The following is a 26,931-nucleotide window of genomic DNA, read 5'->3' as shown; positions in this document are numbered from 1 at the left end:
ATATTTAAAATACTTACGGGTCGGGTGCATAATCCGGATATAATGGAGAGACTGGGTCTACGGGTACCAAGTAGAAACCTGAGGCTTACGTCCAAGCTTTTGGATGTACCGCGCGCACATTCCAACTTGGTTAGCAAAGCGCCACTCACGCGAGCAATACAGATCATTAACAAAATTTCCATTGAGGTGGACCTATTTGTTTGTACGCTGGCTGAGTTCACAAGAGTTGCTTGCTATATTGTTAGTTATAAGGTTTAGGAATTTTAGTTTAATTTTTTAATGTTTGTATGTAGGTTAGTTGGTGTGGGTAGTATAATGGATTTCTATCGCATTAGTTTTAACTGTAAAGATAGGAAAATTTAATGGAAAAAATAAATAAATAAATAAATAAATATTTTTAACATTGGCGTGTTTATACACCAAATATTTTTATATTTATTTTAAAATTAATAGGGTAAGTGAAACAACTGAATAATGTGGTCATAAACCACGTTGCATGTAAATAATTTATTAGTCCAAGTTACAAAGCGTTTTTCATCGAAAGTTCGTCACATTTTAGAGTCTAATAGGAGCGGTCTCGCGGTAAGGGGGTGGTCTGGCGACACTTTTTAAGTCGTATAACATTTTTTTGTAATTTTTCTCAAATGTCGCCGACCAAAAGCGAAGGTTGAAACAAAAGTGTGCAACGTCTCACCTCAAACACAAAACGTGGACCCCGAAATATGCAAGTTAGGAGGAGAAACAAAAAAAATTCTACTTGAGGCATTCAAATGAAATGATGACCTGAATATTTTGAACCCCTGTTCTGTGTTCAAGTCGAGAACTTTGTACAGCCGTATAAAAATAAAATCGTGTTGGCAGAGTCGTTTCCGAGCCGTGGTCGCAATAGGTTCGTCGATTTAAGCAGATGGTTTCTCCTCGGTGCAAGCGGTTGCGGCAGAGGCCACTGAACCCGTCTCCTCAGCTGGTGATGGCTGGCAGGCCAGGGCTGGGAACCTCTGGTATAGAGCAGCGCGGTATTTCGGGTGGCTGAGAAAAATGTATACATTGTTAAGCAATACAAATACTCCCGAGACATCGCTCTTATTGCAGAAGTCATAAACACTGGCGTAACAAAATTTGTCACCTTTTTTGGGGTGACGCCCACCCGGTCTCAACATTAAGAACAATGTACAAACAAAAATTAAATCGCTATCATAAAATAATCATTTTTCAGGGATGCCTCCACTAGCAATATCTCATCTCTATGTAGAATTCGAGGATTCCCGCAAAAGAGCCTGACGCCGTCGTGGGGGATTCCCCGTCTCATTCCCGCGATCTTTTAATAAGTGATCCTTTATAATATAAAATTTATTGCTTTTTACTTTCGATTGGGTGACACCACTAACTTCCGCACCGGGTTGCCACACCCCTGGTCATAAATCATTGTTCTATAGTTTTGGTATATATTTATATATTATGTATATTAGAATTACCTGATGCCATATACAATTGGATTGTAAACGGCATTAGCTTTAGCAAAGACGGAGCCCCAGATGGTTGAGAGTGGGCTGATTGGTGAGGTCTCGAAAACTCCCGCGAAGTTGATTACCAGGTAAGGGGTCCATGCCATGAACCAAAGAGAGATGGTCATCAGTGCAACCTGTGTAGTGATAAAGATGTTTTAGATGACCAAATTATTGTCTCAAGCATTAAATTCTTTGTCTTTTTTGAAAGGCCGGCAACGTACTTTCGAACAATGTGATTGATCAGATAAAAATAGATGAAATGTATGGAGAAATGTGGATTACCTTAGCCAATTTGCACTCAGCGCTCGTGTTAGCCTGTTCCGAAGATCTAAGAGAAGCAACGTTCATTTTCTTAGCCTGTTCCCTCATGGCCCTCTCGTGTGCTGCAACAGCCTGGAGAAGAAACCCTCGTGAATGCCACTCAAGATTTCATAACTATCATATATATGGTGAGAAATATTACCTGTACAATAAACCAGTACGAGTAGACGATGAGGAAAAGTGGCAGGAAGTAGCAGGCGATAGCATACAGAATGATGTAGCTTCGGCTGGCCCAGTCCTTGCTAAGGTAGTCAGTTCCACAAGCGGTCATGTTGCCCTCAGGGACGTATCTATATACGATATAGGAATTACAATCCAAGTATTTTTTTATAAAACCTGAGTGAATCGAAAGTAAAACTCACCGGCTCCAGCCAAAGATGGGCGCAAGAGTCCATGCAAGAGAGAATAGCCATACACCAAGGATTCTCAGTAAAGCACTGTTAATGGTCATCGGTTTTGCAGCGATACCCTTGACGATCACATTGTAACGGTCGAAGGCAATGGCTGTCATAGTCCAGATCGAGACGCATCCAAATAGTGACCCGAAGCAGGCATAGAATTGGCATGCGGTCGGACCTGAATTCAAATGTTGGATTATTAATGTCTGGAGCGTAGAAAATTTTAAACCGAATTTCAATCACCCAAATATCTTTATGGAAAAAAACATTAGACAATCTAGAATAGGTTTCTTGTGTCGGCTATCTATGGAGCGTCAATGTTTCAATTGGTTTGAGACGTTTTTTTTTATAGAATAGGGGACAAACGGGCAGGAGGCTCACCTAATGTTAAGTGAGCCCATGGACACTCTCAATGCCAGAGGGCTCGCGAGTGCGTTGCTGGCCATTTAAGTTTGATGCGTAATTGAGCGGTTTGGTTATAGTATATATCACTTAGTATATAAGTTAATTATTTATATCTGTTCTGATGGACTAAAAACTGTATACGAATTGTGTTTCCACCACATGAACTTCTTTTCTATTTCAGATTATGTATAAATGATTAATTAAAATAAATTTAGTCGGACAATAGAGAATCGTCTTACCAAAAACCCATGTTTCATTGTAACTGTTGACCACCAGAGGCGGAGCCATCATAGCCATCATCAGGAAGTCGGAGAAAGCCAAATTAACAACTAGCAGGTTTGAAGGCGTCTTGAGTGACTGGAAACGGAAGTCAATTGTCAAAAATTTGCTTTAAAGTACAAAGATGGGATTTGTAATAATTTGTCGTACCTTTGTCGTCGTGAAAATGTAAACCACCATACCGTTGCCAGTTATCGAGATGAAAGCCAAGACACTGATGGTGAATCCGAGAAGAGCGTGCCATAGTGGGTTCAGTGGTGGAAACTGGTACCTGAAGAACAAAATCGGTTATGAGAGACGGTGGATGCTTAGATGAATCAATTTCAATGTAAGCACAATTACCAGTGTGGGTCAATCAGGTGCATCATTTCAGGCAGAACCTTGTCTATGACGGTCTGGTTTGACCCGAATGCCTCGGCGTGGATACCGAAGGACTGCATGGCCGCTACGCCTGGTGCTGGGTCCAGGTTGGTGATTGCCATTTTTAAATTTCTAAGCTAAAAACTGAAAGGAAAATATCTCTTAGTATGAGGTTCAACAAGGTTTGAAGATATTGAGAAAGCAGTTTGCCTGTAGGTACAGTGAATGCTACCAATTTGACTCACAAAAAGGGAGGTTCACCCCGAGTTGGTATTACCAAAAATACTGAAGAAAATCGCTTGACGAACTACTCCAGTCTTTAGTTTAACCAATCTCCGGCGGGTGCTGAGGTTGTGTTGCGGAGACTACTCGATGTTTGCAAGACCGTCTTCAGCTTTTATAAGAAAACAAAGAGGATTACCCACGGTGTCACGAGGAAAATCAATATTCATAATTAGATATAAGTTAAGTCCAAGACGTTGAATACATTATCTACTTATTCTTGATACAGGGCCGAACTTTCGGTATCAAACCAACATAGTAATAATGATAAATGAAATCTTAACACCGTTGTAAAATGTTTGGTCCCTGTGGCAAAGTTTTAATGCTGAATATACTTATTCTTTAAGCAAAGAAAACACTAGTTCTGGGGTCACCGGCGCTATCTTCTCCTTATCCGCTACACTCTTGACAGAGCGGTCGTGATCGCTATGTAGTAGTGGTAATAGAAGGGGAAGATGTGATGCGCTTCACGACTTCCGCCATCGTTGCTATCTTCTGTACATGCATGTGTATCATCGCCTGTACACTTGAAGCCACGGCTCCAGAGTCTCTACTCCAAATGGAACAAATTGAAAGGTTGAGCCGTTTCGTCTGCTGCTCAACTATATTTTTCTTTCAGGCAGTTTTTGTACTTGTCTGAGGAAGGTTTCACACACACAAATAGCATCCCATACCAAAGCGTGCCATCATCCAATTGATGAAAGGCAAATTAGTGAAAAATCTTGATAGCAATTACTACAATTAGGTATTGCGGTTAGCATGTACTAGCGGCCCGTGCCCAATTCGCACGTCTGGACTTTTTTTTTATTTGTACAAACTCAAACTCAAAATATCTTTATTCATATAGGTAAACATGTATACTTATGAACGTCAAAAAAACAAATTAATTTTACATTTACAATTTAAATTTATAAGTCAATGGCATATTGATATGTTCTTTAATTTTGTGCAACATTTTTTGTTCTATCATCAATAGTTTTTGCAGCACATGCGATTAAAGATATTTCTCTTTATAATATTATATGTATAGTATATATTGTGTTTAAAAAATAAATAAAAGATATGTTTAAATAAAGACAATTATGGTTTGATCTTGTACTAAACATAAGTGAGAGATGTTATCTACTTTAAATAAGTCTGCGTGTTTTTAAACCTTCAACGGTTTAATGCCTGTGCAAAATGGGTACCCAAAGCGACTGCGACAAATTAATTGTGCGTATACACACGAATTCATTCAGAATAAACTTGGAAACATTATTTTCTGTCGTTCCACCAACATCGATTTTGTTGATTTTGTAGGTAGCTATATTTTGTGATTCGTAAGTTTTAACCCAACTAAATAAATAATTTTAAAAAACTATTTTTTTATTGACTATTTATTATTTGACCTAAATTAAACCAATGCCGTTTGAATTAAAGAATAAATGGTCACTTTATTCATAATCCATCCTTGAAACAACCCTATAATAACTAACGCATTGCGTCCGCGCGTATATTGAATTACGACTTACTAATTAATTTATTTAATAAAAAAAATACTATGATAATAAGATGTGTTTTAATTCAACCCTGTATTTCTTGAGGCACCCTTGTGTAAACACTTATAAGTAGTTATGTAGGTAAAGAAAAAATATGCCTGTTAACTGGATTACTGTAACCAGAGAATTTCAGTAGGTAACACTAGCTCGCGTCTTTCATAGGCATCCGTCATACAAAGCAGGTGTAAGTTATGTTTTTTTAAAAAAGACCTCTAAAAAGTTTGGTAAAACAATTCAACTATTACTTATAATCTGTATTAGTAACTTGCCTACATTAACGCCCGAACCCAATAACCTATCTCAATCCATTTTTGACGATCTAAGATAGACATCTTAATATAAATATTGATAAAGTGTGTCAATAACCAGTCGACGGATTGTAATAGCCATCAGTCGATACTAGCTATCCGTGATAGGTCGGATCCTTATACATATGTGGATAGAACTTTGTATGAAATGATAGTTCAACTATGTCAATATACTATCTTAAGATTTTAACTTTAAAATAATTAAAAAGCTATTTGATATGTTTTAAAGAGTGACCAAACTTTTAATATAAACATAATTTAATTTTCTCTTCATCAATTTTTAATAATAATTATTTTCACTATTTAGGTTAAGATTATGTAAATACTGTATAGTTGTGTGTTAGAATACATAGAGTTACAGAAATGCAATTAGTCTTATACTAAATTTACACAGTTTTTACAGCATGTTCAAAACCGTGGCCTGATCTGCTACTCTGTTAAAGCGATACCAATTTGAATGATAGATTCAATATTTTTTCTCTGTGGCTGGCAGAGGTATTTTCCCCAAGTCGTATCGACTTAGCGACATATAATTCAGGATATGCATACCATTTCCTGAAATGTCGGTAACAGACCTGATAGCCTCCGGAGTTGCAGGTGTCCATGGGCATGATATGTTACCACTTCAAACCCTGAATTTTATTATGGTCACTAAAAAGTTGACCCTATCAAACTTCAGCGTGTCGGCTTGTTGTGACGGTGTGCGCGCGCAACGTATAAATTTACGATATTTTATAAAAATGCGGAACAGTTCTGATAGAGCATTCAGTGGAGCATTATGGTGATGAAACGTTGACCGATTGAGTTGAATTCGGTGTCTTGGTCCGAACTCGTTCGTTATATTTTAAGCCAGTCTTATATGTTAATGCTCTTGACTTATGAAAATATATTCACGATAGAGATATAGAAAAAGGATATAAACGTATGAAAATGCAGTGCTCAAAGCATTTGGAATTGTATTTTATTTGCGTTAAACGACTTTGCTAAGAAACTTATTTAAGGCGCTATTGAATTTGTTTCTTAATTGAAATTTCTCAGATAAAACCAATTCTAATTAATATACATTGTCGTTTATTATAAAAACAATGAATATATAAGTACTTTAGCGAATGTCTGCTTTTTATATCTACAAAACTACTTGTATTTGTCAAGATTAGATTTAAGATAATCCTTTCTCATTATACACGTACAAATGACACTTGGCGAGGTGCCAAGTAACTTCTGTGCATTACTGACGTATACGTCTGGGCTCTGGCTATACTCTAGAGTCTAGGCCGTGACTACGATTTTGGAAATCGCTTCGCTTAAAATCATGCTCATACAATATGTTGTTAAATATTTTGCTTAAAAAGTTAAATTAAATAGGTCGACAGAGTGTTGTAACTTGTAAGCCAGATGGCTTATGCGTTGACTTCAAATTAGAGGTTTCATAGTCGAACTCGGGCTGTACACTAATAGACCATAGGCCAATCGTAAAACGGATGACAGGCCAAAACTTATTACTTTGCCTGACACTTAACAGAGAAAACAAATGTTATCGAAACAGATAAATACACAAATCTAAGTCAGACCTAGTGATGCTAGGCCACATTTTTTAACAGTAATCGATCCAGACTTTCGATCCTGAAATATGTTCTATTAGTATATAGTCCTATTCATAGTGAATCTTATACATATATTATATATATATATTAAGAAGACCAATAAAGATTGAATCTCTGGACCAATTGGGGATTTACGCCCAAACCCAATGACCTATCTCAATACATTTTTAACCATCAGAGATCTTAATCCAAATATTGATGTGTGCCAATAACCAATCAATAGGTTGATATAAGACAGGAGATTGATCAACTATCACAGTCTGATCTCAGATTCTTTTCAATCTGAGATTGTGGATTAAGGGTTCTGGAGTTAGACATGAAAAACTTTTTCTTTTATGCTACTCTTGACTTTTACTCAAATAACAATTTCATGGATTAAAAATAAAAAGTGCAGTGTTGTAAAACTTTTTATTATATATACGCCTACGCCTCCTTCTTGGTTTCTGTCTTGCCTCCACGAATTCTTCCGGTTCTGCGGGCAGCGATGAGACCGACCTTGCGACCGGCTGATGTTCCTCTCTTGACCGTAGAAGCCTTACCTGAAGAAAAAAAATGATATAACAGCAAAATAAAATAAGCAAAGAACATTTTGTCTTTTATTAACATAACTTTTACACATTTAAAGAATAACACCTTTTGAAGAGATTGAAGTTACGTATTATTAAACATAATTTTAAGTTTCACCGTGACCACGCACGCTGTAAACTCAAAACGTCGGTTAAATTTAAAATTATGTTTAAATAATAATAATAATACATAACTTCAATCTGTTTAAAATGTGTTTTTCTTTAAAAGAACATTTTACTGATATTTTTAAAACAACTCCAAAACATTTAATAACAATACAGAGAAAAACTGTAGTCAACAAATTTGTATGTAATAATAAAATGTTATTTCCATAGACTATGACAGTCATGCCTTCATAAAGAAACTGGTACTAGTAGCCCAGTCATATTAGGTAAGAAAAGGGGTCAACCTCGGAATGAAAGATAATAAGCTGAAAATTGGTATGAACCTTTGTTTTGTCATTCTAAATGTTGTCTCAAAAGTCACCATCGTTATCGTGTCCGCGTCTCATGATATTCCAGGTCAAAGGTCACAAAAATCGGTTTTTCGCGAATATCTGGCTTCCTATCGGTTGAATGAGATTTGCATTTATTATAAAAGTTGTAGGCTATAAAATTCCCTACAACTTTTGTATAATCTTTTTTTTCATACGACCAACCGTTTTGAAGGTAGAGCGCGAAGTGCACATCGTACAGTCATATACGGCCTAATGCAATGTCAAGCGTGAGTTATGGTTATCAGTACGTTATAAAGTCAATTATTTACTTGGAAATTATAATTATTAAACAATGCCTATTATTTATGTACTAACTATTAATTATTTATATTTAATTAAAGTAAGTAACTTGATTATTTATATATAATTATTCATATTTAACTATTTAAGTATAAAATATTATTAATTCTGCCCAAAACAAACATTATTAGAAAATGGAGTGCGCATCTTGTTGGCATTATATAATGCTCCAAAATCTGAGGACAACATTGATCATTTCCGCTACACGCAATTCATCAAATTTACAAAACTAAATAAACCTGTACAACTGTCAACACTTCCACCAACAAGTGTAGCAGCTCATCAACACATAAAACGTGTCTACTACCAGATTCAAACGTGGTTAGGGAAGGACTTAGAACCTCAAGAATGGGGCTGGATGCTTGAAAATGAAATCCTGGAGCCCATACGAACGTTATTACCTCCAGCACCAGCCGAACTACTAAACGTAATATTTTGCAATTGCAAAAATGGTTGTGGTTCCCCCGCTGTGGATGCAGAAAATCAGCGCTACAATGTTCTTTAGCTTGCGGCCAGTGCAACGGACGAGCTTGCCTCAACGCTTCACTGTATCCAAGTAATCCCGATGAAGAAAATACATATGATCCCGATATTCTGGAAGGTTTGGAGATGAACATGACAGATAATGAGGATAATGACAATGAATCGAACATTTTTGAGCGACAAGAAGAAGAAGAAGACGAAGAAGAAGAAGATAATTAGCTTCCATTTCCAATTTCATTACAATTAAAATCAACAAAGATACTTTTGATATTTGAACTCACATTTTGATAAATGTATATTATGCCGTATTTAATAATAAATAAAAATATGTGTAAAATATATACTCTTACTATCATTTTAACTTAAAATAAAACTAAAATATATAATCCAGAATAAATAATATTTTATACTTAAATAGTTAAATATGAATAATTATATATAAATAATCAAGTTACTTACTTTAATGAAATATAAATAATTAATAGTTAGTACATAAATAATAGGCATTGTTTAATAATTATAATTTCCAAGTAAATAATTGACTTTATAACGTACTGATAACCATAACTCACGCTTGACATTGCATTAGGCCGTATATGACTGTACGATGTGCACTTCGCGCTCTACCTTCAAAACGGTTGGTCGTATGAAAAAAAAGATTATACAAAAGTTGTAGGGAATTTTATAGCCTACAACTTTTATAATAAATGCAAATCTCATTCAACCGATAGGAAGCCAGATATTCGCGAAAAACCGATTTTTGTGACCTTTGACCTGGAATATCATGAGACGCGGACACGATAACGATGGTGACTTTTGAGACAACATTTAGAATGACAAAACAAAGGTTCATACCAATTTGCAGCTTATTATCTTTCATTCCGAGGTGAAAGCCCTAATATGACTGGGCTATAGGTGTTTCTAATAGTTTAATAAAAGTAATTTACTTTGAAATAATATCTTTGCCTGGATAAAAAATCTATTTCTACCGATCTTTACACTAAAACAATTACAGGAAAACAAAATAAAAAATTCAGTAAAAACTTAGAATATTTGTAATCTGGTATTTGTTTATAGATTAACTGAACTGAGTGTAGGTTTATGTTGGTATAGTTAATATACTAGTCTAAGTTATAAGTTAATCCATTGTTTAAAACTGTATAATCCTTTGAGTAATCTGTCCAATACTATAATAATCTAGAGTGAACTATTCTAAAAACAAATGCTGAGAAGTCTTCACAAATTAAGTAAGGATATTTTTTTGCATGGCAATTTACTACAAATTATTGGTTGATTTAAAAAGTGGGTCAAATGTCAAATATTTACTTGTACATTAAGAAAAACTTCATCGAAATGTTTGGACTAAAGATGAAATATTAATCTATAGATTTTTAATATCAAATTCTGCAATTTTATACAATACATTTTTTATTTAATAATTTTGAGTCTCTTGTATATTTAAAACAATTTCTTCAAATAGGAAGTAATGTTAATAAATAACACACTATTAAATTGTCCTTTATTTGGATAAATAAACTGTACTCACCAATGTGTTGATGGTTACCACCTCCGTGAGGATGCTCAACGGGGTTCATGGACACACCTCGTACATATGGCCAGCAGTTACGCTTAACCTTGTACTTGTGGTAGGCACGTCCAGCCTTCAATATGGGCTTGTCAATACGACCACCGCCAGCAACAATACCTAAAAATTATTATATTATTAATATCTTAATTCAATTGAAATATAATACTTATTAAATAATTTAGCTTCAGAAAGAGCCTCTGTGTAATCATTCACACCCAGTGTGTTCAGGGTAGGTAAGGTAGTCATCACGTTTTAAGGTGTTAAGCTTTTAAAAACATTATGAAGTTATTTTTACAGTTACTTGTTAAGTGTGACAAAAAATTTAAAATTTTAATTATACTTATGTCTTCAATATCTCACAAATAAACACACATTCATCATGGTGTTTTTGGGACTGCTAGTTCTTTCTATGTATTTTGCAGATTTAGTTATTTACACATACATAAAGGTGTTACATCTACACTTACCAACCATTCCTCTATTGCTAGATGGTAAAACTTTCTTAGCTCCTGATGGTAGCTTTACCCTGGTACGCTTGGCATCAGGATTGTGTCCAATTACGGTGGCAAAGTTACCAGAGGCACGGGCAAGCCGACCCCTGTCACCCATCTTCTCTTCAAGGTTACATACAATGGTACCTTCAGGCATGGCGCCAACTGGCATGACATTGCCTAAAATTACAAATTAAATTAGAAACCTGTTGAGCAAATATAAATATTTAAAACTTTATATAGTATCATCAGAAAGAGCCTCTGTGTAATCATTGAATTCAGAGTAGGTAAGTAAAAACATCATATTGAGTAGGTATTATTAAATATGAAAGGAATAATAATAATTAAACTAAACAGTATTCTTTGTATTAAGAGGTTATGTTCAGTTGACATACTATATCTTCATACAACAGTAATAAATAAATGAAACATATAAGACATACCGACTTCAAGTGTAGCCTTCTTTCCACAGTAAACAAATTGTCCAGTGTAAAGACCTTCTGGAGCAATGAAGAGCTCCTTACGTGTCTTAAACTTGTAAGGGTCACGGAAATGAACAACTGCTAAAGGTGCACCACGACCAGGATCGTGGATAATATCCTGAAATATTTGATGATAAGTTACTCACGTGGTAGTGGTAGAATAAACAGAAAATTGTAATTTTTCATTTAATTACCTTCACAACACCCTTGATATATCCATGACGTTCTGCATAGTCTAAGGATCGGAGTTTGGGAGCTCCTTTCCTTTTCTTGGTGTGCGATACGAAAACTGAACCGGCACCTTTACGTTGAGCACGAATCACACGACCCATTGTTACGGTTTGTCGCCCTCACTGAAAAAATGCACTGGTTAGAAACTACACTTTTCATCAAGTAGCGCACGAAAAACTGCGCTTATTTGTACAATATAACAAAATAATTTACGCTATTTCACATTGATTTATATGGATTATTAAATTTTAAGAAATTTACGTACACTCTCCGTGAGGGAAACTTTTGAAAGAATCACTATGACAAATGTCAAACGTCAGATGTACATTATTAGATGACATTCATTGAAGATATTTCTTTTGACATCTATGGTCTACTCAACAGACTGCATATAAAACAATTAGGGTCTTTCACATCATCCACGGTAGTGCTGTCGATTTGCAATTGGATCTAATACCAATTACACTTTGTTTTAATTCTTACCTTAACATATAAAGAATAACTGATTTGTTTTTTTTTCAGTGTTATCGAAATAAGCTACATTAAATCTACACGCCCATCAAAGTAATTCGTATTTATGTATGTTAATAATATTTTGATAACAGTTAAAGTACTTACCAGCGGAATCAAATATAAAAGATAATCTGAAAAGGCATTTTTTTATCATACTATTTTTTTATTATAAGCAGTTTTTCATTCAATAAAAAAAAATCGTAACAGTTATATTAACCAACATTTGAGCTATGAGCCAAATTAGAGCCAATTGTAAGATCCTAAAAATTATTGGTACTATAATTCTATGACATAAATCGTACTCGTTTGTGAGTTGAGTACCACACGACTACAGTGTGAGGCTCGTATGTAAGTACCTTTATATACCTTTCTTTTAATTATCGGGTCACGTTGCAAGCGGCGTGGACTGAGGACTCACAGATTAGTTTTGACAGATTTCTGAAATCTGAATGATATTGTTTGCAGTTTGAATTTCTTGATAATTCTAAATAAAACCCTCATTAGTGTATATTTAACAATTTCACGTTTGTCAGTCGAAGTCTAAGATTAAAATTATGTGAAGCTGTAATAAAATAGCGTATTTAAATCTCAACACATTTCTTAGTGGTAGGACGTAGTGTTGTTAAATTATCATGTCTCTGGAATTAGATGTTTTATAAATATTGTGATTGTGGTCTTAATATAGCGAGTGAACATTGAAGTTTGTGTCACAGTTACAATAAACTACAGTTGAAGGAAATCTAATCGAAAAATGAATTTTGTTTTTTCCGAGGGTGTTTGTTTACGTTCTGTTTAACTGCTACCAATTGCCAATAAAACATATTTATAGATAAAGGTAAGTTATTGTATATTCTAAAAACGTCTCTATTTTAATTAGCGTAATGCGGACTATCTATACAAACAATAACAAAGCATTTTCTTATATTGTTGACTATTGAAAACATATTTTATTACTCAGTATTAGGTTTTAGATTCTAGTAGTGGCATTGAACATTCTAGAATAAATTGAATGACACATGAAGGTAAAAAAACTTGAACTATGACTTACTAATTAAAAAAAACAATTAAATTAATTGAAAACTTCATATGAATATTTTTTTAGTAAGTATAACCATGAACAAAGAGAGTAATTTTTGATTATTTATCTTTTTCTATTTTTAACCAATTTGAGTATGATATAATAAACTTAGAACAAAATTTGGTCACTGAATAATGCTTAATCAATATCCACAAATTAAGCCGGCCTAATAATGGTTGAATTTAGTTATTATTATTCTTATCTATGTTTATGTTAGTATCTGTCTTAACAGGTAAACTATGTTTTGTCTGTACTTACAATATGAAAAGTAAAATATTTTTCTTTCTTTCATTTATTGAACTAAAGGTATAATATTTATGTCAAAGCTACACCTCAATACATACACCGTTACCATACAAAAATAATATCGAAAATTCAGCAGAGAAATATGTATGAACGTAAAACGTTTGTTGCATGTATTTATGTATATAGATGTTTAGAAAATTGCATAATACATAGTTTCAGTTTTTCATACTTTTGTATTACATATTTTGCATTAATGGTAATAGAAAGTTCCTGAACTCATGTTTCATTACAATGTATGATTCTCTTAAGTGGTAATTATGCTGTTATAGCCATAAAATTGATGTGTTTTAACAATGTATAAAAATACCTGAATTGCAAGCCAATCTATTGGCATTGATTTTAGTATTTTTTTGTCATAAAGGAAGGAGTTGTAGTTTTAAAGTATTGTGTGTTTGCTAAAAATAAAATTCCTAGTTTAAAGATTTAATCACCATTTTAATGCTATGAGACCACATGCAAAATTGGCTATATTAATTTTTAAAGTAATATTATTATAAAAAACATTCATTAACGGAAGAAGAATTGGACACCTAAAAATCTCTGACGATCCAGCTTTGATGGTTTTTTATCTAAAATGTATCAATGAAAGAGGAACTTAATTTCAAAAATATTGGAGATGCTCCTTAGCAACCAGCTGTTAATTCTGCTAGTTAATTCTAATAAAGAAATATTTTGATGTACATAGGTTTGAAGGTTAGATATTATTTTATCTTAGATGTGATATTGAACATTCAGAGTCGGTATTGAGAGCTAAATGACACTTATGTATGTCAAAAACATTTAGGATTTCAGGTTATATCAGGAAAAAAATTTTTTTTAGGAAAAAAATCTCCTGTCTGTTTCGTGATCATTTTTTTTTTTGTTTTTTTTTTGCAACTTGATGATCAGGATTCTGTGACGCTCGCGGATCCAGAATCCAGAACAATACAGTCGCAGATTGAAGGCACCAGGCCTTTGGTAGTTAATACAAATCTATCCTACGCATGCGCTGAACAACGCACGTGGATATAAAACAAAACAACCAACGTTAGCTTAACGTGACACCCTGGAAGTTTCACTCTTGCGAAGTTTAGTTTTTATATGAAACCTTTTTGTGATTTATTTATTTCGTAATTGATTTAAAGGTCTAAGGTCAGTACGGCCTATATTTATAGAAAAGTAAATTACAAATTATAAATAAGTGAATATAAAACAGTGCCGCTACAACCTTTTTTAGCTGTGGGCCTCAGAGTTCTGTATCTGTTTTGTCTATATAATAGGCAAGTATTAGTCAGGCAGGATTAGTGCGCTCATCAGTTATTTAGTAAAACACAAATACAGTAAAAATCTCTCTTTCACTGTACTTAAAATATTTATCATCTTCAGAAAAATTAGCTTTCAATATATAATTAATAAATAAATGTAGGTACGTTATATATACGACAGTATAAATGTATCGAAATCATACTCGTTTACACCTGGCTGCAAAAAAGTGCGGCCAGGTGATCAACGGCACCAGTGATTTTTTTAAATCTTTATGTAAATTGCCGTCATGTAGACGATTTGTTTAAATAACAAGTGAACGAAATGTTTTACCAAAATCAATTCAAAATAATTTCACTAAAAATACTAGCGGCCAAATTTTGCTAGACAACTTGGTAGATATACATTCTCCTGATGGTAAATATACATAAAAATTTGGTTTTTAGCTGATAACCGATGAGCGCACTAATCCTGCAGCCGGATTTTACATTTTAGTGATCAGCCTCCTAGCATCTTGTGCCTGACACACGTGGGCCTAATGCAGGTTTCTTTACGATGTAATCCATCGCCGTTCAACCGAATGTTAAAGAACATGTAAAGTCTATTTTAGTGCACAGCCGGGGATCGAACCTACGACCTCAGAGATGAGAGTCGCACGTTTATGCTACTAACCTTATCTACTATTTCGACTATTATAAAGTAAAATTCAGTAGATTTTTTCAAGTGGAATGAATGTATGCTGGTATAATTAATAATAATAAAAATCATGTATTCTTTTGTGAACTTGACTCATACCGTTCCTGTATCTACTGATTGGTCACTCTCTTATCTTCCTCTATCATGCGTCGCACGGCAATTATATTATCTTGAGTAGTTAAAAGACATCCCTCATTTTCATTGAGATTTCTACGTCCACGCTTAAACTCGTTAAACCAATTGTAAATAGTGGCACGAAGCTCATTATTTTATTATTAGAGGCTTCCTTTAGAAATGCTAATCGCAGTCATATTATATTTGTTGTTGAGTAAGGCCACAACGAAAGTCATAATAAAACATTGACTGAATTTTTTTACGTGTAACAAGAGTTGTAGATTTGGCGCCAATTCACAATAACAAATGACAAATGAATGCAATATCGAAATTCTTAAATTGAAATTTAAAAAAGTAAGCAATGTTTCTAACTGGCCAGTTCTAAACATTTTCAGTGTTACCCACATACAATACTTGGTAGTAATATTGATGAAATAACTTATAATGATGGTTACGCCGTTGCTGACAATCCGCATTGTAGTCCACGCGAAAGTACTTAAATCGAACTTGTCCTCGTGACCAGTATATATATAGCCCGCCCTTTTACTGGCATTCGTGTAAAAATATAGCGACCCTCCTGAATTATTCTAGGTATTGGGGAAAACGTAATAAATTCCCTGCAGTTTTTGAGGTTTCCCAAACACTTTCACGAAAGAATTGTTTTTTATAAATACAATATTTTTTCCGTTACTATATGATACAAGGGAAATGTAACATACACGATGAATATAAATGTATAAAAGAATTAAAACAAATCAATTAAATTATAAAAAATAAACATTGTAATATATATAAGTATTACGTAAAATTACGTACGCATTTTATTTACGATTTACAATAATATAAAGAAATACTTAATTAGACAGGCTCTTCAAGTGTGGCGACAGCTATATATGAATATTTTTACGACACCTATTTGTTACGACTTAGTTTGTATTATTATTAAATATCCTAGTCGTAAACGATGTCAAAAAATTTGACGATTTTTATTCTACTAGCTGCCCCAGCGAACTTAGTTTCTCCTTAATGCCATTTTTAGTACATACCAACATGGAACATTTTCTATGCAGAGAGCTACCCAATTTTCTGTGATTTTTCTCGATATAAATCTGAGACCTGAAATTATAAGTTCTAAACTAACAAAAAGATTGGGGTTGATTGATTGTAGAGGGTAGATCCCCAAGTAAAAAAAATTGTAGAGGGTAGATGAAAATTAAGGGTTTTATGTTGTTTTGTATATCATACAGAATTAAAAACTAAAAAAATTGTGTAAAAAATAACAATAAAAATTATGGTGTGGACATCCCTATCACTTAGGGGTTTGAATGATTGTAAACCGATTTTCAGACTTACTGAATATGCATAACTAATAGTGTATAAGGGGATAGTGTGTAACCCGAGTGTACTCCAGAAACTGGGCTTCTTAGTACCTATGAGATATGTGCGACGGCGAAGGCCTAGGTTATTTGCGATACCAAAGGCAAGAACCAATCTGTTTCACAGATCCCCATTATCCAGGACGTTGCGCCTACTGAATGCTGTCTCCGATACTATCGAAATATTTGTGTGTTCGCAGAGTGAATTCACAGTAGCGATATTGTGTATATTATGTGTCTAATTTTTATGTACATTATTATATTTAATTAAATGTTTCTCCACATTTTCGTATTAGCATAGGCTGTTAAGATAATGTGTGTTTTTCTGAAATAAATTTCATAAGATCGGTTTTGGAGGAGTATATTTGTGTAGAACTAAAAAAATTGTGTAAAAAATAACAATAAAAATTATGGTGTGGACATCCCTATCACTTAGGGGTTTGAATGATTGTAAACCGATTTTCAGACTTACTGAATATGCATAACTAATAGTGTATAAGGGGATAGTGTGTAACCCGAGTGTACTCCAGAAACTGGGCTTCTTAGTACCTATGAGATATGTGCGACGGCGAAGGCCTAGGTTATTTGCGATACCAAAGGCAAGAACCAATCTGTTTCACAGATCCCCATTATCCAGGACGTTGCGCCTACTGAATGCTGTCTCCGATACTATCGAAATATTTGTGTGTTCGCAGAGTGAATTCACAGTAGCGATATTGTGTATATTATGTGTCTAATTTTTATGTACATTATTATATTTAATTAAATGTTTCTCCACATTTTCGTATTAGCATAGGCTGTTAAGATAATGTGTGTTTTTCTGAAATAAATTTCATAAGATCGGTTTTGGAGGAGTATATTTGTGTAGAACAAAAAAATATAATGAATTCTCTTCATAGGAATGTCGGTAACGTAGTGATGTCAACTGCTGCAGAGGCGCTGCCAGCGTCGCCAGATGCTTCACTGACACCAAAGACAAACAAACATATGGTACATTGGTTCAGAAAGGGTCTCCGACTTCACGACAATCCGGCGTTAAGGGAGGGCCTCATCGATGCGTCGACCTTTCGCTGTGTCTTCATCATTGACCCTTGGTTCGCGAGTTCGTCAAATGTCGGTATTAATAAATGGAGGTAAGTTTTTTTATTACTTTGGATATTTGACCATAGACTAACAAAACTCTATAAAGAGCAGTAGATAATTGTAGAGTCACGTGGCCGAACGTCTGATCGTTCCAATGAGGGCGTGTTTCGAGGAAAATTGTGAGGAAATCCATGCCATAAAAACGTGCGTTTAGAAAATTACCTACAAGAAGATAATAATAGAAATTATTTAGTGGCGCTACAACCCTTTTTAGATCTCGGCCTCAGATTTATGTATCTGTTTCATGATCATAGGCAAAGGTGATTGGCCACGGGTAAAGCTTTCTTGCCCATTCTTCTCCACACGAAACTACCTTTTTGGGCAACTAGAATCATCTTTATTTTTTTTTTCAACGTTCAAAAGTGCCATTTTATGTTTTATTGGAATAAATCATTTGATTTGATTTAAAATTATTTGTAACTTGTAATTTTGATTGTGTGATTTGGTGAGGATAGATTTGATGGATTGAATTTAATCTAAGCAGTGTTACCCAAACCAAAAATGACTTCACAAAAAAGACAACACATGTATATAATAATATATACAAGAGACATAATACTACAAGTATAAGGACTCATTGTAAATGCAGTTACAATTGCAGATTCCTCCTACAATGCCTCGGTGATTTGGACAATAGTTTGAGGAAATTGAATTCCCGATTGTTCGTGGTACGCGGTCAGCCGGCGGATGCATTGCCGAAATTATTTCAAGAATGGGGCACCACCTCGTTGACGTTCGAGGAGGACCCGGAGCCATATGGCCGGGTGCGGGACCATAATATAACAACGAAGTGCCGGGAAGTCGGGATAAATGTGCTGTCGCGGGCGTCTCATACCCTGTACAAACTTGACAGGTTAGTTTGGTGACATTTCTAGGAAATTGCTTGGCAATTTGTCCAGTTTCTACTATTGTTTTTTCCTAGGCATTAGTAATCTCTCTCTTTAGTCGGCAGCTCATGTCTGAACGTCGTGGTCAGCAACGAAGCATCTAGAGCGGACCACCTGTATCCAGCGCTTCCCTTATCACACTGTATAGCTTGGAAGACGATGATTCTTTAACTTGATCGGTCCATCTGGTTGGTGAACGGCCACGTGATCTTTTGTCTTCTGTGTTACCAACCACGATCAGTTTCTCCAAGTTCTCATCGCCTTTGCGCATTGTATGGCATAAGTAATAAGATGGGGTAACATACTTTTATTAGAGAGCGTTTATCACGTTATTTTTGGAAAATACTTGACTCCCCCCTATTTAACGTTTTTCTGTACCCAATAGTAAAACGTTTCGTTACCACACAGTGACTCATTAAACTTAAAAATTGCCATTTATGTGGTGTAATGTGAAGCAATTAGTAAAGTATCGGAAAATCCAAAATAATATTAACAATAACGCATAATTCAATCCTCGCATAGAAACTGTTCCCCCCCCCCCCCCAATTCGTTACGTATATAATGTTAAGTTTTTCCTTTTCGCAATGTGAAGCCAAAGCAAGTATACCAAATAAATAATGTATCTTGTAAGAATAGAATTAACTATGGTGGAGCCCTATCACAACATGGCTGTGCCTAACTGAGTTTAATTATCTATTAAATAGGCGACTTCAAAACTACAGTTTCGATTTTGCAGCATCATTGAAAGGAATGGTGGCAAGGCTCCACTCACATATCACCAATTTCAAGCGCTGATAGCGAGTATGCCCGCCCCGCCGCCTTCAGAAACCGCCATAACCCTGGAATCCATAAATGGCGCTACAACACCGCTATCGGCTGATCATGATGAGCGCTTTGGAGTTCCAACGCTGGAGGAGCTTGGTATGTCTTGATTTATAACTAAAACGTACCAAAGCCTACTTCCCTTAGAGATGTCCCACTTTATTCAATGAATTATACTCTGATTTTTAATTCCGTAGAATTCTGACAGCTGTCATGTTGATATGACGTCTTTCGACTTCTAGTTTCTTCTTTCAGTCTATACATACATTTTATTTGTTAGTGATTGTATCCATTTTATTAAGTGCGGTGCTCCCCATTAAAAATGGTTACATATAATACATACAAGTAAAGATTTTTTTTAGACAGGTTCACTAAACCTATAATTGTAGGCAGTGATGCCAGCCAAAGAATTAAATACAGTACATAATTAGATAAAACATTTTGAAATATTTGTTATTTTTGTATTATGCCACTGGAGTAAGTAAATATTTAGATCTACCTTTTTGTTGGTAATAAAAAACAGGTAGCATTTTATTTTATATTGCCCACCAATGGGTCAAATTTGTCCCTTTTTCAGTGGAGATTTTTTTAGTAGCAACACTTTTGAAATGTCAGAATTCTACGGAATGAAAAATCTGAGTATAGGTTTAAAATATTTTCCATTAGCGCTTACCTTTTCATTAGCTGCAAACGAATGGTGATAGAAAACATCGTGAGAAAACCATCTTGCCTTAGTCCCAAAAAGTAGTTGGGAATAGCTTGTCTATTAGATTGTCATACGGATATGAAACAGAACAGACAGGCTTTTACTTGATTGTAGTGGCACTGGATTTAAAGAAATCTCTTCCAGGTTTTGAAACCGATGGTCTGAAGGCGCCAGTCTGGATTGGTGGTGAGACCGAGGCTTTGGCGCGTTTAGAGAGACATTTGGAGAGGAAGGCGTGGGTCGCCTCATTTGGGAGACCCAAAATGACCCCACAATCCTTGTTGGCGAGTCAGACTGGTCTGTCACCGTATTTGAGGTACTTCACTTGATAATAGGGAATTTGTTTCGTGCTATTGACAGGTATCAAGGAATTTAATTATTATTTAATTATTTAAATCTAATGTTTAAAGAACTTTATTTCTCATTACAGAAAAAGAAACTTAATATTAATATAAGCGAGATACACGTCACCATTAGCCGTCTCAATTTCAGTCTACTATGTTCACACTGACATGTATCTTTACTGCCTTTTTGAATTGGTCTAACACACCTATATTGCGAGTTTCTTTTTTTTTTGCGATATTTGTTACTCGTAATAAAATACATTTGTAATGCATTTTTAATGTTGAAATATCATTATAACAATCTCTCACATAATTCAATACTAATAATTAATATTACATAATGATTTATGAAGGCAATAGGATAGGTTTAGTATAAAAATCTTAACACAATAAAGACTCCATTACGATTCACTGTTTTGTATTTTGGTAGGTGTAGAATTTGACAGGATATAAAATGCATTATGTTATTGGCTTGACTTTAATTATTATTTAATCGCGCCAAAACGATTGCTAAGATGGCGTCGTATGTGTCGCTCTGACGTAGACATCTATCAGCAGATGTCAAGTCCCACCGAGAAAGTACTTACTAGGCGATTTATTTTTACTCTGTGACTGTTTTATAGCACGTGACTCACGTGTAAAAATTTATATTTTTGATTGTAGATTATTAATTATCCTCAACGCTTTTGAAAGCCATATTTTATGTAGATTACGGTTAATAAAACTTTATTTTTCATTTGGTTAAATAGTTGTAACTAAATTACTCTTTCAACTTTTTAAAACGCAATCTCTATGCTATAATTAATATAAATAATACTTAGTACAATACAGTTAGACTGATTTATTTTTTACCATCGATTATAAAACATTTATATATACCAAAATGTTTTTCATACCACAGATATATAATTAAGGTTTGAGCCCACATAGTACAAAATATATATAATATTATATAGAATCAATAATAAATCCTTGGAGTGCAGTTTTTGGAAATATAATTTACTTTCAAATTAACAACATTTTGTATTATTGAATCAACTACGAAGAATTATCAACCACAGACTATTATTAAACATATATACAGACCAAAATATTTCCATACCACAGATCTATAATTATAAACATAGATTTTTTTTATAAATTAAAAAAAAGAATTGTGTGTTTTTTATTTATTAATTTTTATTATCGATAAAACGGCAACACCTAATTTAAATTTATTTTTTTCTAGATTCGGTTGTCTATCAACGCGTCTCTTTTATTACCAACTTACCGATTTGTATGAGAGGATTAAAAGGGTCAGACCTCCGCTGTCTTTGCATGGACAAATACTGTGGAGGGAGTTTTTCTATTGCGCCGCAACGCGCAACCCTAATTTTGATAGAATGGTTGGAAATCCAATTTGCGTACAGATACCGTGGGAAAAAAACCAGGAAGCACTGGCTAAATGGGCCAATGTAAGGATTTTATTTATATTAATTTTCTGTTCTTTATGATTATAATCGATTCCCGGCTGTGCACCAATGGACTTTATATGTGCGCATTTATGTATGGTATGGACTTTTCGCTTGATTTATGCGTTGGACCTTACGTTCAATTTATGTTTTGTACTTTTGGATAAAATTTATGCTATGGACTTTTCGCTTAATTTATGCGTTGGACATTACGTTTAATTTATTCTTTGTACTTTTGGCCAAATTTATGCTATGGCCTTTTCAATCAATTTATGCTTTAGTCGTGGGACTTTTAGCTGTTTCATGTTATTGAAGAATTATTGATTTGTAGGGTCAAACAGGGTTTCCGTGGATTGATGCGATAATGATACAGTTGAGGGAGGAAGGCTGGATCCATCATTTGGCAAGACATGCCGTGGCGTGTTTTCTCACTCGTGGTGATCTTTGGATTTCATGGGAGGAAGGAATGAAGGCAAGTCTAAATTTTTTAATGGTTCAGAATTATGTCAGTATATTAGGTTGTTTTTTTGTCAAGAGATGGCGCTGCCGAATTTATAACACGCGAAATCTATGCTGTTTTATAGTTTTATTCTTCACATTACCGATGTATCACTTTTCTCTTCTACACTTATCATAGTCGATAGAGTAAGATATAATTGAATTCCAATGGGTTTTCTCTTTTACACATGTTATAGTCGATAGAGTAGGATGTAGTTAAATCGGACCAGTCTTTCTCTTTTATACATGTTATAGTCGATAGAGTAGGATGTAGTTAAATCGGACTAGTCTTTCTCTTTTACACATGTTATAGTCGATAGAGTAGGATGTAGTTAAATCGGACCAGTCTTTCTCTTTTACACATGTTATAGTCGATAGAGTAGGATGTAGTTAAATCGGACCAGTCTTTCTCTTTTATACATGTTATAGTCGATAGAGTAGGATGTAGTTAAATCGGACTAGTCTTTCTCTTTTACACATGTTATAGTCGATAGAGTAGGATGTAGTTAAATCGGACCAGTCTTTCTCTTTTACACATGTTATAGTCGATAGAGTAGGATGTAGTTAAATCGGACCAGTCTTTCTCTTTTATACATGTTATAGTCGATAGAGTAGGATGTAGTTAAATCGGACTAGTCTTTCTCTTTTACACATGTTATAGTCGATAGAGTAGGATGTAGTTAAATCGGACCAGTCTTTCTCTTTTATACATGTTATAGTCGATAGAGTAGGATGTAGTTAAATCGGACTAGTCTTTCTCTTTTACACATGTTATAGTCGATAGAGTAGGATGTAGTTAAATCGGACCAGTCTTTCTCTTTTATACATGTTATAGTCGATAGAGTAGGATGTAGTTAAATCGGACTAGTCTTTCTCTTTTACACATGTTATAGTCGATAGAGTAGGATGTAGTTAAATCGGACTAGTCTTTCTCTTTTACACATGTTATAGTCGATAGAGTAGGATGTAGTTAAATCGGACCAGTCTTTCTCTTTTACACATGTTATAGTCGATAGAGTAGGATGTAGTTAAATCGGACCAGTCTTTCTCTTTTATACATGTTATAGTCGATAGAGTAGGATGTAGTTAAATCGGACCAGTCTTTCTCTTTTATACATGTTATAGTCGATAGAGTAGGATGTAGTTAAATCGGACCAGTCTTTCTCTTTTATACATGTTATAGTCGATAGAGTAGGATGTAGTTAAATCGGACCAGTCTTTCTCTTTTATACATGTTATAGTCGATAGAGTAGGATGTAGTTAAATCGGACTAGTCTTTCTCTTTTACACATGTTATAGTCGATAGAGTAGGATGTAGTTAAATCGGACTAGTCTTTCTCTTTTACACATATTATAGTCGATAGAGTAAGATGTATTTGAATTCCACTAGTATTTCTCTTTTACAGGTCATATCGTAGCTGATAGAGTAAAATATAGTTGTTGTTCTCGCAACGACGTTTCGAGAATGATGCAAGATGTGGTTTAATATTAACTACGTCACTTAGACATTTGAAATAATTTAATAAAATTGTCATAGGTCTTTGACGAATTACTTTTGGATGCGGACTGGTCAGTCAATGCTGGCATGTGGATGTGGTTGTCCTGTTCATCGTTCTTCCAACAATTCTTCCACTGCTCCTGTCCGGTTCGATTCGGACGAAAAACTGATCCGAATGGAGATTTTATAAGGTACTAACCACATACAAAAATCATATTGTTAACTATTTTAATTACACTCGAACACAACTTCATCAAATTCGGTCCAGCCGTTTAGAAGTTCACCCAAAAAAAAATAACACTGTTGGTCAGTACTTCTTGTGGCTGTCGAACGCAGGACCTCCAGAAACAATAATTAATTATAACGATATTACAGGAAATATATTCCCGCGTTAAAAAATATGCCGACACGATACATACACGAGCCATGGATGGCGCCATCTAGCGTCCAGAAGGCGGCGAAGTGCGTCGTAGGGAGGGATTACCCCATGCCCATAGTTGATCATTCCAAGGCCTCGCAGGTCAATATTGAGAGGATCAAACAGGTGTATGCACAGCTGGCGAAGTTTAAACCTCAAGGTGAGATCACTTGGATTAATCAGAACCGCAATTGTCTGAATATGTATTTTTTATAGAAATAGAAGGCTCCTCTGATGTTAGGTGACATGGACAGTGGACACTCTATGCCAGTAGGCGTGCGAGTGCGTTACCGACTTTTTAAGAAATATACGCTCTTAGTTTCAAAATAAATAATAACGATGAGGATTTTTTTGGTTTAAGGGATACGTGAAGATTAATTATCCTCAGTTTAGGTCTTACATTAGACAACGTCGATAGTGCAAATCCCGAAACTGTCAGCCTATACAGTTTATATTGAGCTTCGAGGCCAAATAATCTAGACCAATTAAATCCAATAATCCAAAATTTTTATACTACCTATTTAAAGTAATTAATTGCCGTACAAAATATAAATACAATTTTATGAAATATGGGAATTATGATTTAAATAATAATATATTAAAATATAATATTTTTAATTTCTTGTAAACCAACAATTTCATGATTAGGTAATTGAATTGACCTGTCAGGAATTTGAGATAAAGTTCATTGTAATTCCAAGATGGCCGCCAGCTTCAATTTATCTAGCCTGTGTCAAAAACGTATTTGATTTAAAGTAGTCATAGCTTAGTCTGAAACAACCTCTGCACTATATCTTATGATTTTAATTATGAATTTTACTAAAACTGTAAGTAAAACTTATCCATTTTGTAAATCTTAAATTCTGTAGTAACTAAATCTAGTTTTTAGAATTGTCAAACGATTTTTAACGTTAGACATATTTGACAATGACGGGCCTAAGAAAAGAGCGTTTCAATTCATAAAAGACCGGTAATCAAAATGAGTCTCTTGGCCGTTTGCCGAGATGTTTAAAAAATTAAATAAAATATGTACTATTGAAATGTTAATTTTCTTTATAGGGGTTCTGAATCCTCAAATCGTTCAACGTCCGAATGTTATGCAGTCATCTCCGAGTCCCACATCAATAATCGCCAGTATCAATCAGTCAAATTTCCTGTGCAATACCACCCCTGAAGGGCAGAACTCCAACCCTCCGAACGCACAGCGGGAGAAGGATGACATATTCATCCGTCCAACTAGTTATATTCGTCCCATATCGGATAACTCGAAGTCTCTATTCAAGCAAGTTGTGTTAGTGCAACAACAAAAGTCAACAAAAATATACCAACAGCCCCTAAGCCGACCCAAGGAACATTTTGTTATGAACGGTGAACTGAATATAGCTTACAAAGAAAAAATAGAAAATGACTTCAAAAAAGAAAAGGAATATGATCCTACGGATACAGAGAAGTACAATGCTATGAACAATATGGAAGGGAATTATATAGATGAATATGATTTAAAGCAAGGAGATATGGACGATGATAATGGAAAAATACATCAAATGGTTATCAATAGTAATAGACAGGTTCTTGGTTTACCCGAGGATAGTGCTGAGTCAAACAAAAATTGAGAACCGTCGATTCTGTGCGGAACTGTCAAATGTCAGTTGATAGTTGGAGTTTATAAACTGTCATGTTTATTGACAAATGGCAATTTTGAAACTGGTGTTATCTGTCAAATATCATTGAATTTTGAGAGATTAAAACTAGAGTTATGAAAACTGTCAAATTCCATAGAAATTTATCAGTTTTAAACAATTATTAATATTGTAATATATTTCGAAAAGAACTTTGTGCAATTTATTATGTAAAACCTGAATAAAAAAAGGATAATTTTTGAATGATTTTAATTATTAGTTTTACAAATTTATTAAATTACTGGTCCAATGGCACTTAATGAAACAACAAATTATAAAATTAGGACACCATAAATTACTCAAGAAACTCTTTCAACCGCAGATTTATAGACCTGTGTTATTCACTAATATGTATTTAAGTGTCGTTCGCGATTGAACGGCTCAAAAGAACCAGATCTTTTTGTCAATGGCTCAGTATTGATTCAGATCGAGCGAACGACACATGCATACTAATATGCCAAATCCATCACAGATCAGCTTTGGTATACAATTGGAGAAAACATTAGATTATATAAGGCA

The 26,931-nt window shown here is 34.4% G+C and overlaps 3 protein-coding genes across 4 annotated transcripts; 1 reads left to right on the top strand and 2 right to left on the bottom strand.

The window, feature by feature from the left end:
* Positions 1–472: 472 nt before the first annotated feature.
* On the bottom strand, positions 473–3,675 carry LOC110999438 (opsin-1). 2 transcript variants are annotated; one of them, XM_022268480.2, is made up of 9 exons: positions 3,549–3,675; positions 3,254–3,415; positions 3,062–3,182; positions 2,872–2,989; positions 2,192–2,405; positions 1,972–2,119; positions 1,791–1,901; positions 1,476–1,642; positions 473–1,029 (listed from the first exon to the last, which is right to left on the bottom strand). In XM_022268480.2, exons 2-9 carry the CDS (start codon positions 3,391–3,393, stop codon positions 900–902), a joined length of 1,149 nt encoding a protein of 382 aa, XP_022124172.2. In that variant the 5' UTR covers positions 3,394–3,415; positions 3,549–3,675; the 3' UTR covers positions 473–899. The 2 variants fall into 2 exon arrangements, with proteins under 2 accessions (XP_022124172.2, XP_022124171.2); XM_022268479.2 differs by having other exon boundaries at positions 3,517–3,654.
* Positions 3,676–7,397: 3,722 nt separating this feature from the next.
* LOC110999439 (60S ribosomal protein L8) lies at positions 7,398–12,008 on the bottom strand. The gene is made up of 6 exons (XM_022268481.2): positions 11,907–12,008; positions 11,605–11,763; positions 11,372–11,528; positions 10,905–11,108; positions 10,396–10,554; positions 7,398–7,542 (listed from the first exon to the last, which is right to left on the bottom strand). The coding sequence occupies exons 2-6, from the start codon at positions 11,740–11,742 to the stop codon at positions 7,427–7,429; spliced, it is 774 nt and encodes a 257-aa protein (XP_022124173.1). The 5' UTR covers positions 11,743–11,763; positions 11,907–12,008; the 3' UTR covers positions 7,398–7,426.
* A 569-nt stretch (positions 12,009–12,577) lies between these two features.
* LOC110999432 (cryptochrome-1) lies at positions 12,578–26,605 on the top strand. Its single transcript, XM_045633510.1, has 10 exons — positions 12,578–12,989; positions 17,866–18,099; positions 18,711–18,962; positions 19,733–19,917; positions 20,669–20,840; positions 22,097–22,322; positions 22,651–22,791; positions 24,355–24,506; positions 24,691–24,893; positions 25,793–26,605. The coding sequence occupies exons 2-10, from the start codon at positions 17,885–17,887 to the stop codon at positions 26,344–26,346; spliced, it is 2,100 nt and encodes a 699-aa protein (XP_045489466.1). The 5' UTR covers positions 12,578–12,989; positions 17,866–17,884; the 3' UTR covers positions 26,347–26,605.
* Positions 26,606–26,931: the final 326 nt, after the last annotated feature.

The sequence above is a fragment of the Pieris rapae genome, chromosome 23, assembly GCF_905147795.1.
Source record: "Pieris rapae chromosome 23, ilPieRapa1.1, whole genome shotgun sequence".
Lineage (NCBI taxonomy): Eukaryota > Metazoa > Arthropoda > Insecta > Lepidoptera > Pieridae > Pieris > Pieris rapae.
This window is presented reverse-complemented; position numbering and strand designations above follow the sequence as displayed.